At 37.9% G+C, this 15,288-nt stretch overlaps 2 protein-coding genes and 1 pseudogene across 3 annotated transcripts; all 3 read left to right on the forward strand.

Annotated features, from left to right (window-relative positions):
* The first annotated feature begins 1,399 nt into the window (after window positions 1-1,399).
* LOC103958228 (protein DETOXIFICATION 35-like) lies at window positions 1,400-4,552 on the forward strand. 2 transcript variants are annotated; one of them, XR_007251295.1, is made up of 4 exons: window positions 1,400-2,113; window positions 2,430-3,540; window positions 3,679-3,797; window positions 3,861-4,552. XR_007251295.1 is itself a non-coding variant. In XM_048565769.1 (3 exons), the coding sequence occupies exons 1-3, from the start codon at window positions 3,402-3,404 to the stop codon at window positions 3,936-3,938; spliced, it is 336 nt and encodes a 111-aa protein (XP_048421726.1). In that variant the 5' UTR covers window positions 2,943-3,401; the 3' UTR covers window positions 3,939-4,552. The 2 variants fall into 2 exon arrangements, 1 of the variants encoding a protein (XP_048421726.1); XM_048565769.1 differs by lacking the exon at window positions 1,400-2,113 and having other exon boundaries at window positions 2,943-3,540.
* Window positions 4,553-5,294: 742 nt separating this feature from the next.
* Window positions 5,295-7,836, forward strand: LOC103958256 (protein DETOXIFICATION 35-like). The gene is made up of 7 exons (XM_048565831.1): window positions 5,295-5,603; window positions 5,946-6,571; window positions 6,745-6,801; window positions 6,893-7,131; window positions 7,282-7,400; window positions 7,481-7,567; window positions 7,646-7,836. Exons 1-7 carry the CDS (start codon window positions 5,295-5,297, stop codon window positions 7,727-7,729), a joined length of 1,521 nt encoding a protein of 506 aa, XP_048421788.1. The 3' UTR covers window positions 7,730-7,836.
* Window positions 7,837-8,682: 846 nt separating this feature from the next.
* Window positions 8,683-13,934, forward strand: LOC103958257 (annotated as a pseudogene).
* The last annotated feature ends 1,354 nt before the right edge of the window (window positions 13,935-15,288 follow it).

The following is a 15,288-nucleotide window of genomic DNA, read 5'->3' on the forward strand; positions in this document are numbered from 1 at the left end:
CCTATATTGTGTAATTAGGCTGAGATTGTGTAATTTGTTGCTTCTTTACTTAATACGAAACAATTAATCTTCTTACACGTTTCACATTATATGTGTTAATGCGAGATAAGTAATTGACATAATTACATGGCATATACACTAAGATTAGTTTCAAAGTTTCTAGCTCAAAACTTAAATGGTTAAGACTAAGTTCCTCTGCACCCGAGATTTTGAGTTTGATTACTCTCACCTGCAACATTGCATGGACGTGGGTATGAATGGTTTCATGAAAATGGCTCAAGCAGAATTTATTTCATGTAAAATATAATGGATCAAGCCGATCTCACTTAAGAGGATAAAACTTGGTTTTTGTATAAGATAATGGATAATGAGATCCATAAAACATAATTAAAATCAAACAGTAAATTCCAACCTAGCAGACGATCTCATGCATGGGTTGGGACCGCTTGTTTAGGCCTAAAGGGATTGTTTGGTGGGTTGGATACGACTGAGACTTGTAGCCCGTGTACATGGACAGGTTAAATGACTCACTCTATTACGGATTCATAACTCATCATGTTTAGTTTTGTGTATCTTACATTTTAACATAACAAACAACGAACTTGAATCAAGTATATTTTACTTGGTCACAACTTTATACCAACCAGCTCACCAAACAGGCGTGAAGGATTCCTCTTCCTTCTGCCTCCGGCCTCATGACCCTTGCTTTTGACTTCACTCTCTTTGTTCCGCACTACTATGATATTATCGACTTTGCTTTCATTTGCTTGCATGTCTTTCCATCTTCAGATTTTTCCTGCCCGTTAATATCATATTCCATGAAAGTACGCCACGGTAGGCTATGGCTTAGTTTAACAAAAGATATTGAATGGATGACATTTGATTGAAGACTTTATAATATGAACGATTCACATCAAGAGGTTAAATTATAGAGTGACCAAATAGGTAGTTGGCATCGCATTAATTCACTCGACGTGAGACCGGAAAATTGAAATACTAGCTAGATTCAAATATAATTAATTTTAAGATTAGTTAAAATTCTTCTACGTGTTGTGAAATATACAATATACGTGTAGTGATATATAAAATAAATAAGACATTATATTTATGAGTTTAGTAAGTGTGCCTACATTCTCGGATCAACAACAATAGTTTCTTTTATTATTTGAAATAATAGGAGTACAAAAGTAACTTTCAATTATTTTTCTCTCGCCTCTTTGATCTTGGCATAGCTCACTGATATTTTTCCTCTATCACTGGAACGCTTGCTGCTCACGTTTTTATAGGCTAATGACCAACTAGCATTTCTTCATTCAACCCCTTTCCTAGTTGCCAGTAATATAAAATATAAAAGTTAGAAGGCCAAAACCGGACTGAGATCATCCTGCGGAGTAAACTGAGCAAAACATCCCATACTTCCATTTTTCATCTGCCTTGTTTTGCGTGAGAATTTTCAATATTTAAATTTATTTCTGGCAACAGGATGAAAAATGAAAGGACGAGATGTTTTGCTCAGTTTGCTCCACCTGGGATCCGGAGGTGATCCCAGTCCGCCAAAACCTACCAACGCATGATGTGATGTCTTTCTTAAATTCTTCTGATAGTATGTGGCAATCTAAAGTCATCACGTGAGCCCCAAGTTTACAACACTGTATTTTATACATTATATAAGTCAGCAATTCGATCATGATCGATAACGCATGTTTGTGCGACTGTGAACACCCTGGGGAGAGGAGCAATAAAGAAAAGCTACTGTAAACCACATATACAAATAGGAACCAAACTCTCAAACTTAAGATCTGACGCCTAACTAAATGGAGGAGCCGCTGCTCGACACAGCTGCCGGCAGCGCTGCCGAGTTGAGCAGTAAGCATCCTATGTACGAAGGTGAGACTGAAGACTACGCGCCCGTGAGGAGCTTTGATGCGCTCCGGCGTATTTTTTGGATAGAGACGGTGAAGATGTGGTAAATAGGAGGTTCGACAGTTATCACTATCATGTGTATGGGACTAACGCAGTCATCCTGCTCTTTGCCGGACATCTCGAAACTGTTGAGCTCTCTGCCATCTCCATTTCTCTAGCCGTCATTTCCACCTTCACTTATGGATTCATGGTACTTAATCTTCTTTCCCTTAATTCTTCTTATCTTAAATAAGCACAGTATGCTATTAGACCGTTCATCATAACTATTATTGTAATTGGGGTACATTTTTATTGAAACATATGTTATACGTCAAAATAGTAGTGCACTACATATATCTGGCAAGAGAACATTGATGTACTTGAAATGTCCCCAATACGACATAACTAAGAATGAAAGTAATACTAAATCTAAAGTCTCAATAGTATATCATAGATATGTTATATTGTCATATTGTTAATATACTGAATACAAAATCTTTTTTGTTCAATGTGTAATGATTTTCTAGCTTGATGGGGAGTGCTTTGGAGACCCTGTGTGGACAAGCATTTGGTGCTGGACAAATTCCCATGCTTGGGATCTACATGCAACGCTCATGGATAATCTTATTCGTAACCTGCTTCTTACCCTTGCCGATTTACATCTTCGCTACACCGATTCTGAGGTGGCTAGGCCAAGAAGACGACATAGTGATTGAAGCCGGAAAGTATACCCTCCAAATAATCCCCCAATTATTCTCACTTTCCTTAACTTTCCCAGCTCAGAAGTTCCTCCAGGCTCAGATGAAGGTGAAGGTGCTGGCATGGATTGCAGTCTTGGCCCTGGCCATGCACAATGGAATGCTAGCGCTCTTCATGTATGTGTTTGATTGGGGCGCATTAGGGGCAGCTGTACCTTTTTACATCACAAGATGGGGGATTGCAATTGCACAGGTTGTGTATATTATGGGTTGGACTGGATTTTCATGGCTTGCATTCAATGAGATTTGGGCATTTAATTAACCATCTTAGTTTTTGCCCCCATTACCCTTCCTATGACACACCGGAAACGTTACTCTGATAGTATTCTAAGTCAATAATATAATATGGTGAAGAAAAATTTAAACATATGACAATGAGTTATTAGTTTGGAATTAATACCGCTACAATGATGTATCCAATGTAAGTAAGTTCCCTTTTTCATGGTCCATGAGCTTTTGATTTCTAATAGCATTTTCCTCCCTTTTGGGTTTCCTTAGCATGAACATCAACGGGTGGGAAGGAATGTTGTTCGTTGGATTAAATGTTGCAATAGGGTGAAACATTGGATTAGCAGTTCTCTGGTATGCAATTCTCTCTTACTATTTTGGATTGTTTATAACATCTTTATTTTCTTATGTAGTGTTCGTGTTTATAATGAGTTTGGATCAAGACACCCTAGAACAACCAAATACATTGTTTACGTGACAGTATTTTAATATCTCTTAATTGGGATTCTTTTCATGATTATTATTTTAATAACCAAAGATGATATTACCTTACTTTTCACAAGTGACAAGGAGCTGCAACAAGCGGTCGCTAAGCTTGCATATCTTCTTGGTATAACTACGGTGCTCAATAGTGTCCAACCAATAATATCAGGTATCTATTTAACAAGTCACTATGTGTTTGCATGTTATAATTAATATATATAACAAAGAGCAAACGTTGTGTGCCCAAAATCTATGTTGTGTGTGATTGCGCAAGCATAATATGATGCCATGTTTTTTGTTCTTCAAGGTGTTGCAATTGGAGGTGGATGGCAGGGAATGGTAGCTTATATAAACTTAGGTTGCTACTACCTTTTTAAACTTCCTCTTGGATGCGTTCTTTGCCATGTTGCAAATTTGGGAGTCATGGTAAATCATGTAAAAAGAAGCAAGGTTTTACTTGTAATTTTGTTTCCTCTGTTCAAATTGCAGGTGGAGCAAGCAACAAATCGTGTCCGGAAGTGGGGAGGGAAAGATATTAGAACTGTGAATGGAGCTGAAAGTACTTGAAATTCCCTTTTCTTTTTATGGGGTATATTAAAGTCTTTGCTCCATTTAATGATGCAACTATTTTGATGAGGAGAAAACATGTGAAAGAGGAAGGTTTAGTCGGCGGCAAGAATTAGAGGTGATTCCGCCCGCGACGGGGTGTGGGGTGAAGGAGGTGGGTATTTGTCGGGGTTGCATGTGTTGTTTGTCGAGCGTAGTTGGTCAAAGCAATTTTGCACAACAAAATGGTCATCGAAATTTTTATTGAGCAAAATATCATTGTCTGACGGTTTTTAATTTTCAACAATAAACCTTTGAGTGACTACTTTTGCTTGATAAAATTACTTCGTCCTGCAAAGGGTTTTTTTTTTTTTTTTTTTTTTTGGTAGTGTGTGTATATGTTTTGTTTATGTTATCCTTTCTGCTTTAAGTTTTATGTACGCCCTTAATTGGTTAAAAGGTTATCATGCCTAGGTGTTGCATCTAGTCTTTATGCTACTTATTCCTACTCATTAGAAAAATTACGAGAAATTTTGGAGTGCCATATATTATAGACATAGGACGTCATATTAACAAATCACATGTGTAAGAAGAGTTATCAATAAAATCTCTTCCGTACCGTCGCGGTTTCAAAAAATTAAAAAAAAAAAAACGTGTAAGATGAGTGAATACTGATACCACATACAGAGTGACAGTCAACACCAACAAACTTCTCCATAATTACAAATAAGCATAAATCATAAAAACGGTATTGTTACCTCAAGATCTTTCCTTCCTAACTTACCTCTGTTACTACACGGTCGACTTTTTAGTGTTTTAAAATATAGAAAAACTAATGAAAAATACTTGAAAACTTTGAGTTTTAATCAAAATGACAAAAAAGTGTTGTGAGTGAATAGTACGATGAATGACTTTTTAGAGTAAAAATATCATTTTCGTTAAAAGTGAACAGTACCAGAAGTGTTTCGTTAAAACACTTGTACACCAAGTCAAACGTGTATATATTTTCACTTTTGCCATCAATGAAATCTAAGTTGTATAATTTCCACAATATGTACATATATGTTTATATAAATTAGGTTAATTAATAGTTCGTTCATGAATCCGTGGTCCATGCGTTGAGAAAACCAACGATTGTTCTACGATACTTTCCCTCGTTAGCCTTTAATCAACCTTAATAAGGGCGAGAATCACGGATTACTTGCTTATTTTGTACCAATAAGATATATTATAGAGATTCTTGTATTAATAATACAATCAGATTAATACAGTTGAAGTAGATTTCAGAATTTCCAAATCTCTATATATTTAAGACCATGTGTGCGTGACTTCTGAACAAAGCGAAAATTCTCAAACTTAAATCTTACACTTAACCTAATGGAGGAGCAGGAGCCGCCGCTTCACACAGCTGCTGCCGGCGCTACTGAGTTGAGCAATAAACCTCCTCTTTATGAAGGCGGGAACGAAGACTATGCGCCGGTGAAGAGCTTTGATGCGCTCCGAAGTATGTTTTGGATAGAGACGGTGAAGTTGTGGCAAATAGCCGGTTCGGCAGTGATCACCATCATATGTATGTACGGGACTAACGCAGTCATCCTGCTCTTTGCCGGTCATCTAGGAACTATCCAGCTCTCCGCTATCTCTATTTCTTTAGCCGTGATTTCCACATTCACTGATGGACTGATGGTATTTAATCTTGTTCCCCGTAATTCCTCTTCTCTCATGCACGCAAATGTTATGTTGTTAAGTTTTCGTAGAACTATTGCCCTAATAATTAGGTAGATTTATGTTGAAACTTATGGTACAAATTTATATACGTCAAGATAGTACTATACTGTATATTTGGCAAGAAAATATTGACGCATTGAAATGTCCCAATGCCGAAAATCTAACAACGAAATTAGTACTATACTGTATATATGTGATATTATTGAAATTGTCCTAATAACCCTACACAGTATATGTCATATATTGCCAAATTATCAATGGTTAAATACAAAATCTTTTTTGTACGAAATGAACTTTTAGCTTGGGATGGCGAGTGCTCTAGAGACCTTGTGTGGACAGGCATTTGGCGCTGGACAAGTTCATATGCTTGGGATTTATCTGCAACGATCCTGGATAATCCTATTTGTAACCACCCTCCTCATTTTGCCGATTTACATCTTCGCCGAGCCAATTTTAAAGTTGCTAGGCCAAGAAGACGACATAGCGAATCTAGCAGGAAAATTCACACTCCAAATAGTCCCCCAATTGTTCTCACTTGCCATAAATTTCCCAGCTCAGAAGTTCCTCCAGGCTCAGAGGAAGGTGAAGATGCTGGCATGGATTGCAATGTTGGCCCTAGTCATACACATTGGAATGCTAGCGCTCTTCATGTATGTGTTTAATTGGGGCACATTGGGGGCAGCTGTGTCATTTAACATCACAAGATGGGGGATTGCAATTGCACAGGTTGTGTATATTATGGGTTGGTGCAAAGAGGGTTGGACTGGATTTTCATGGATGGCATTGAATGAGATATGGGCGTTTGTGAGACTTTCTCTTGCCTCTGCGGCCATGCTCTGCCTTGAGATTTGGTACATGATGAGTATACTCATTCTCACAGGCCGTCTTCCTAACGCAGTTATAGCTCTTGGTTCCCTTTCTATTTGGTAAGTAATATCCCTTTTATAAATAGATGTTACTTACCTGGTAATAATGCACTGTTGTGTGTAAAAGTTAATATACGTGACAATGCTCATATATGGCAGGTAAGTTATCCTTTTTATGTTACATGATAGATTTTGATTTCTAATAGCATTCTTTCTCTTTTGTGTCTCCACAGCATGAACATCAACGGGTGGGAGGCTATGTTGTTTGTTGGAATCTATATTGCAATAAGGTAATGCATTAGACTAGTAGTTCTCTGATATTTATTTTGCACTTCTCATTGATTATTGTAGTGTTTATAATATCTTTATTTTTTTATGCAGTGTTCGTGTCTCCAATGAGCTTGGGTCAGGACGTCCTAGGGCAACAAAATACTCTATTTATGTGACAGTATTTCAGTCTCTCCTAATTGGAATTCTTTTCATGACTATCATTTTGATAACTAAAGATGACGTCGCCATGATTTTCACAAGTGACAAGGAGTTGCAACAAGCGGTTTCTAAGTTGGCATACCTTCTCGGTATAACTATGGTGCTCAACAGTGTCCAACTAGTAATATCAGGTATCAATTTTACGTCAGTGGCGTTATGCATGTCATATATATACATAATAACAAAAATCGAACATGCACATCAAATCTATAATAGATGTGTATTTGTACGTGCGCACGCGAGCATATTTTAATCCCATGTCGACTTGCTTGTTCTTGAAGGTGTTGCAATTGGAGGTGGATGGCAAACAATGGGTGCCTACATAAACTTTAGTTGTTACTACATTTTTGGACTTCCTTTTGGATACCTTCTTTGCCATGTTGCAAACTGGGGAGTCATGGTAATTAAATGGTTTTTTTTTCTTTCAACAAGCCTATATATATCAAGTGTTTGTGATGAGTTATGCGACGCATGTTGCAGGGATTCTGGGTGGGCATGATATGTGGAACTGTTCTTCAAACCCTACTTCTGCTAATTATACTTTACAAAACCAACTGGAACAAAGAGGTAATGAATAGTTTGTTTCAAAACTTCTACTTCGGTTTTTGCATTTCATTGTTTGTTCATATCAAAACCAAATCGCAGGTGGAGCAAGCATCAACGCGCGTCCGGAAGTGGGGCGGGCAAGGCATCAAAACTGAGAATGGAACTGAAAGTATAGAGGATTAGGTAAATAAGTTCATTAGTGTTAGTTTAAAGGATTAGGTAAATTAGTGCTCATAAGCCTCAACTCCGAAGGGGAAGAGACCAACATATTCCCATAATTCCGTTCAATGTTTTGAATACAAATTATCCTTACTAATTTGAGATTTCATGCAAGCTCTTAACTTGTAAAATGGTAATGTCAAGAATCCAATGTTCATTAGCATGCCAAATATTGTTGCATTACATATTTAGCCTTAGTTTGGTAAGTTGTGCTTATAAGAAAATCACCTTCTGCTAGTTAAGTCTTTGAATTAAAAAAAAAAAACACTTAGAAATGTTTCAAGATAAACAATCGATCGGTTAGTTGGTTACCAAATAAAATAGACAAAATTCCGATCTAAAGAAAAATGAATTGTTTATTGACACTATAAAATAGTCATGTTGTACTTCCCTGTAATGTAAAAAATAGAAATGTAAACTGTGCACACTAATTATTTCGAGAATAATGTTGGGTAGACTAAATAATAAAATAAATATAATAAAAAGAGGGAAAGTATCTTTGTTGTTATAATAATAATAATAAAAGACAGATAGCCAAATGGATTATTTATATAAAAGTAAATTAGATATTTCGGGGTCTAAAGAAAAACCAAGCACTACGATCTAGGATTCATATATGAAGCCGACCAAATGAGTTGTATAATGCTTGGTTGTTGTAAGGATCTAGACGGAAGGCACACAGGGACAATCAATGAACAGACGTATGATTGTGGGACCTGCTAAACAAATAGGTACCAGTTTGAGTACTCTTTCAAATTCAGACCACACACTGTAGATTTGGTACTAATGCAGCTCAATGCTAATGCCATGGTATCCAACTGATTACTTTGCTTTAAACACAGGGACCCAAAAAAAAAGAAAAAGTGCTTTAAGCAGTGAGGATTGTACTGCTTATAGCTGGAGGAGGAAGGACTTGATTGGCTGTTTCCTCCCAATCTTGTTTTTCTTAGTGATTGTTGCGGACGTGATCGTAGTCCCGTTGGCCATGGCTAAAGCCGCATCACCCGAGAATCACTCTGGTGGCCTGCACTTCTCTGTTTCAGTACATGGTTCAGTCCATAACCACCGTTTTCGTCGGTCATCTCGGAGACGTCGAGCTCTCTGCCGTCTCCCTTTCCCTCAGTGTCATTTGCAACATCCCTTTTGGTTTCCTGGTAACCACACAGATTAAGCCGCATATAAACCTTTTACTGTCAGTTTGGTGTCGGTCTGTTATGTTTTCGATTAAGAGTTTGTATTCGGTTCTATTGCTTGTTGGATAGTGGCCAAATTAGTGCCATGTTTTGTGGCTTTTTCAAAGCAATGTTTTGTGGCTTTTTCAAAGCCATGTTTTGTGGCTTTTTGGTGGGAGAAGGCTTGGATTAAGAAAAGCATAAAATGGTGAGAGCATTTGGCAAAAGATGTGCACGGATGAGAGAAGGAAAGCATCCAAAAGAGATGGTGTGAGCATTTAGCTCTACCATGGGCATGGGTGAGAGAAATCAAGAGAGTTAGAGTGAAAGATCTCTTGTGAAAGAACTCTTGGGGTAGAGTGAGGCTCTTGGGAAAATTCTATGAGTGGGTGTACAAGGGATATGGGATTGGGTTATGTCAATTTAACTCATGTATACTTGTACTGTTATTCTCATAGTGAAGAGCAATATCTCTCCGAGGACGTAGGCAGGTTTTTGCCGAACCTCGTAAATTTCTCTGTGTCTTTATTTCTTGTATTTTAAACTATTCAACTGTGTGTGATTTTGGCGAGGTTGTAATCTGAATCTCGGTTCCGCACTAACGAACGGGCCAAGGCACAACAATTGGTATCAGAGCATCGTTGGGGGCTTTGGTTCGTTGGAGGTCCAGATTTGTTGTTCACCATGGAATTTTCAGTTGAGCAGTTTAAAGGGAGAGGCGGTTTTGCTCTTGGTAAAGAAGAGTAATGGAAGCCTGAAGAAATGGAAGCCGTGTTTAGGGATGCTTGGATCAACTGTGAAAGTTGATGTTGAGGAAGAAGACAAAGGCCTCTTTCTTCTTACCTCACTTTCAGATTTGTACGAGAACCTTGTGAAACTTTACTGCAAGGAAAGAAACAGTAAGTTTGGAGCAAGTGCAAGCTTCTTTGGTGTGGAATGATACACACAAGAGACCATGGATGATGGTGGGCACAAGACTGCTTAAGCTATTCAAGGTTGAAATCGTGGAAGAAAATTGGAAAGAGGATCTGAGAGAGACAGCAGGTTCGAATCCGGTTCCGGAGGCAAGGGTCCACAGTGCTACGGGTGCAAGGCCGGGTTAGCAAGTTTGTGGTGGAAGACTTTGAGTATGCCCTCTAGGTACTCGAAGCAACACTTCTCCTGGTGATGTTTAGTCTCAAGTGTTGCAGGGGTTTTGCAGCAGGTGGAGCTATGGGATTCACAGGTGATGAGAAGGTCCTGAGGTAGGAGGAAGTGTGGGAATTTTGTCTGGCTCGATGGGTTGTTGCTGGAAATAGGCGCGCTGACGAGTTTCCAGGTTGCAGACAATGAAGAGGAGGAAAACCTGCTGGAGGAGACGAGGATGTGTTGAGATCCTGTCTGAAGCTAAATGGTGATTTTTAGCTTGCAGCAGCTGCACATGCATTGGCAGTAACTGAATCGGAACAGGACCAACGAGGTTGATTCAGAGTGTGCATGCTGGTACGTAAGGCCAATGGACTTTGATACAATTTGGCCAAGGTGGAGATTGTTGGATAGTGGCCAAATTAGTGCCATGTTTTGTGGCTTTTTCAAAGCCATGTTTTGTGGTTTTTTCAAAGCAATGTTTTGTGGCTTTTTCAAAGCAATGTTTTGTGGCTTTTTCAAAGCCATGTTTTGTGGCTTTTTGGTGGGAGAAGGCTTGAATTAAGAAAAACATAAAATGGTGAGAGCATTTGGCAAAAGATGTGCACGGATGAGAGAAGGAAAGCATCCAAAAGAGATGGTGTGAGCATTTAGCTCTACCATGGGCATGGGTGAGAGAAATCAAGAGAGTTAGAGTGAAAGATCTCTTGTGAAAGAACTCTTGGGGTAGAGTGAGGCTCTTGGGAAAATTCTATGAGTGGGTGTACAAGGGATATGGGATTGGGTTATGTCAATTTAACTCATGTATACTTGTACTGTTATTCTCATAGTGAAGAGCAATATCTCTCCGAGGACGTAGGCAGGTTTTTGCCGAACCTCGTAAATTTCTCTGTGTCTTTATTTCTTGTATTTTAAACTATTCAACTGTGTGTGATTTTGACGAGGTTGTAATCTGAATCTCGGTTCCGCACTAACGAACGGGCCAAGGCACAACATTGCTGCGTATTTACCTTGCTTCTGTATAGTCTATATCTCTGGAATTTGGTAATGGTGTAATATTTTTAGAAGAAGTACTTCTACTCATAAAACATTTTATTGTAAGTACTATAAGTAGTAACACCACGAAATGTTTATTAAAAATTTCAACTGTGCTTTGTTTTTTTAAAATTCATACTGTGCTTCTTGGAAAAGCATTTTCAAGTGCTTCCTATAAAAACACCTTCAAATAGTGCTTGTATGACTCATAAATACTTATGTCAAATATAATCAGAAGCATTACATTGTCAGAAGGCAAGCCCACATTCTAATAACTGTTGTACATATTATATATGTAGCTAGGTATGGCAACTGCATTGGGAACCCTTTGTGGGCAAGCATATGGAGCAGGCCAAGTAGGGCAGCTAGGAATCTATATGCAGCGCTCATGGATTGTGTTATTCATCGCATGTATCATCCTTTCGCCAGTTTTTAATTTTGCCGCTCCGATCCTAAAGTTTTTAGGCCAGGAACATGGCATAGCTGATCCTGCTGGAGTATACAGTCTAAAGATAATCCTCAAATGTTCTCCTATGCCATCAATTTGCCCATTCAGAGGTTCCTCCAGGCCCAGAGCAAGGTGCTCGTGATCACGTTGATTGCATTCGTGGCTTTAATCGTACAAACCGGGTTGCTTCATCTCTTCATTAATGTGTTTGGCTTGGGAACAACTGGTGCGGCTGTAGCTTATGACATCACAAACTGGGGAGTTGCAATTGGTCAAGTTGGTTATGTTATGGTCTGCTGCAAAGAGGAGTGGACTGGATTTTCGCGGTTGGCGTTTCGAGAGATTTGGGATTTTGCTAAGCTGTCACTTGCTTCTTGTATGATGGTTTGCCTAGATTTATGGTATCCGATGAGTATAAGCATTCTCGCCGGTCTGCTTCCAAATGCAGTCATTTCTGTTGGTTCCTTTTCTATATGGTAAGATTATTACAATTTCTACTAAGCTGCGGATAGAATCATTTGCAGACAATTTATTATAAGGAAAACTAATGAAAATGATTTGAAAACTTTGAGTTTTAACTATAATGACAAAATAAAGGGTAAAGTGAATAGTACCAAGATTGACCAGTACCGGGAGTTTTTCGTTAAAATTCCCTTTATTATAATCCCTTGAAAACGACTTAAATAAGTGACGAGGTGGTGCTTAGTGCTTCATTTTTCTTTTTCTTTCAGCATGAATTTTCAGAATTGGGAAATTATGTTGTTGCTTGGAATAAGTGCTGCCGTAAGGTAAATACTAGCTGTTATTTTATGTGTCAAGTAATATGCTATTCTATTTTTCTGGTGTTGCTAATTAGAATCACATTGTTAATGGTCTACCATCTGCACATAGCACACGAGTCTCGAACGAACGGGCGTCCAAGAGCAGCCTAATACTCCGTCTGCGTTGCAGTCTTGCTAGCTCTCGTCATTGGGTCTTTAGCCATGGTTGTGTTGGTATTTTAAAGTTTACTAACTCAATACCAAAATATGTGGGTGATAAGTTTACAAACTCTATCACACCTCTCACTTTCACTCTCAATAAAATTGGACAAAGAAAGAAATAGAGAAATAGAGAAATAGAGAAATAGAGAAAGGAGGGAAGCAACAAGCTTTGGTAAAACACTTGCACTTAAATATATGAAAAGAGAGTTTACAAACTCAATAGCTTACAAGCTGAAAATGAGAATGGGAAATGGGATTTGGATGATATGCTCTAAGGCTTAGCAAGATGGTCTATTTATACAAAAACTGAAAAAATAAACAATCCAACAATACATATAATGAATGATGGTGTTCCACATCTTTACACCCTTTCAAACACATGCAGCAACTTTGATAGTTGGCATACACATGCATTGCATCATGGCAGGTTGTAATAACAACCTTTTGGTTTGCACACAGCAGCACACTGCTGTCTTCCTGCTAGCACATCACATGGCAGCACACTTGCTGTCTTTCATCACCATTCGGCTGAACATGGAAGGAGCAATGATGATTATATTTTACTGGAAACAATCTGTAAAGAAAGGTTAGCATCACATGGACAGATCACATGACTTTTAATTTGAATTTCCAACAGGTTGCTATCTTCGTAAGCAGAGACTACTTTGCCATGATTTTCACCAGCAGTGGATATATGCAACTCGCCGTTTCTCGTTTAGCTTACCTTCTTGGTGTAACGATGCTTCTTACCAGTGCTACACAAGTATTAACAGGTATTAATCGCTTCAACAAGTTTTAACCTTCCAATTAGTATTCCTGATGAGTTAATTAGTCTCCTTATTAACTTAGTTTGTAGCCCTAATTGGTGATCAATTTTTTTGTAGGAGTTGCTATTGGAGGTGGATGGCAAGTGATGGTGGCTTATATAAATTTTGGTAGTTATTATTTGGTTGGGCTCCCATTAGCAATCTTTCTTGGCTTCAAAGTAGATCTGGGAGCTGTGGTAATAAACAATCCTACCCCTATCTATTAATTTTCATTTCAGTTTAATTAATTTAATCTTTCGTTTTTGGTTAATAGAGATTTTATGTGATGCATAGTGACTTTGGGGTGGGATGATGAGTGGAAATGCTCTTCAGATCTTCTTCTTGCTGATTCTGACTTGTAGAACCAACTGGGACAGAGAGGTAATCATCAGTATATAGCGATATTCTCTTCTACGCTACTCTAATTTACCTACAACGGATACAAACCCGAGTGCAATGAGACTAACACACTATCCTAACAACTAAAATAATTTGGATTCGTGATTGAAATTCTTGTTTATAATGCAGGTGGAGCAAACAACAAAGCGCATAAAGAAGTGGAGAAGCCAAGAAACAATAACTGACGAGATATGTATCTGATAAATATATCATGAAATTAGAGAAAACTCATGCACTTGTATCTGTCTATTTGGGTAATGTGAGGCTTTATGTGCCAATGTTTTATGTACTTCTTCAACATTGAGTTCTTATTGTCGTCAAAGTTGAGGCGTTCCGCCTCCACTACTCAATCATCTAGTCCGACCAAAAAGAACGAAAAGGTCACAATGAGACGACCAACAGGTTCCGAGCTGATGAGATTTTCGTCTCCATTTCTCAAAATCAATCCTTTTTCTCTAGGTTACAAGTTTATCGTTTATCCGACTTCTCCGCTTACATTGACCACAACTCGTTTACCTCGAAGACCTTATGCGGTTACCAATACAACGAGAACTATCAACCTTCCCACAGTAACAAAATCTTGTTGCATCATGTTTCCGCCTCTTCTAGCAAGGATATTGTGTAGGTTTTACTGTGGTTTTAAGCTTTTTGAGTTTTTGGTAACATTCTAGAGGCGGTTTAACGAGCCACTACCAATCAAATTTATAACTAAGTTGCATCTACATAACAATGGGTGTGAGATCTTAAGCAAAAAGCTTCGATATAATTAGCAGTTGATCCATAGGCATTTTCATTGATTTTTCCGAAAGAATGAGTCGCTGCCATAGGAGAAAATCAGAAGATTGTTGGGATAAGCAAGTCTCAAACATGTGACTCGCTAAAATACGTAAACTATTTCAACGACTAGACTTTATACTCTTTATTGTACAAACTGGCACACAATATACATAAGCGGGTGAAATTACAAGATGAGTCATATGGCCTATTGTGGCCTCCATATGGCTCCGCCGCTGTTCAAATTCATAAGGAACGGATAAGCTTATCTATCAGTTAAAATATTCTATATTTTGATATAAAGACCATATTAGAAACTGAAATTCAAACACAAATATAATTATAAAAGATAACGTCCTGGATAAGATCAAGCAGAATTTCATCCCACACCATCGCACCACCAACTTCGCTAAACAATTTCGACCTAAAAAAAAACTTTGCTAAACAATGGGTTGGTGTAATTGATACAAATTAATTAATAAGTGAAGAAAATTGATGTTCTACCATAAAATTAATAGATAATACGAAGAGTAGCCTAATTACTTATAGGCACATACAATGTCTATTCTTTTTTGTGATTTAGGATTCACTCGTAATAATAAGGAATGATTAAGAATTAAGACTAGTATCTAGCAACAGATATCCAATTTTTTTTCCTTTGGCTTTTTAGTTAAAATGGTTAAAATGGTCTTTGAAATTGACATAACTCCTCATTGAGATTTAAAATCGAAGAAGTAATCTTGAGATATCCATCGTCAACCATTTTGATTTTTTCGTGAAA

This window comes from the organism of the source record quoted next, unplaced genomic scaffold (assembly GCF_019419815.1).
Source record: "Pyrus x bretschneideri cultivar Hongxiangsu unplaced genomic scaffold, Pyrus_bretschneideri_v1 Contig4, whole genome shotgun sequence".
Taxonomy (NCBI): Eukaryota; Viridiplantae; Streptophyta; class Magnoliopsida; order Rosales; family Rosaceae; genus Pyrus; species Pyrus x bretschneideri.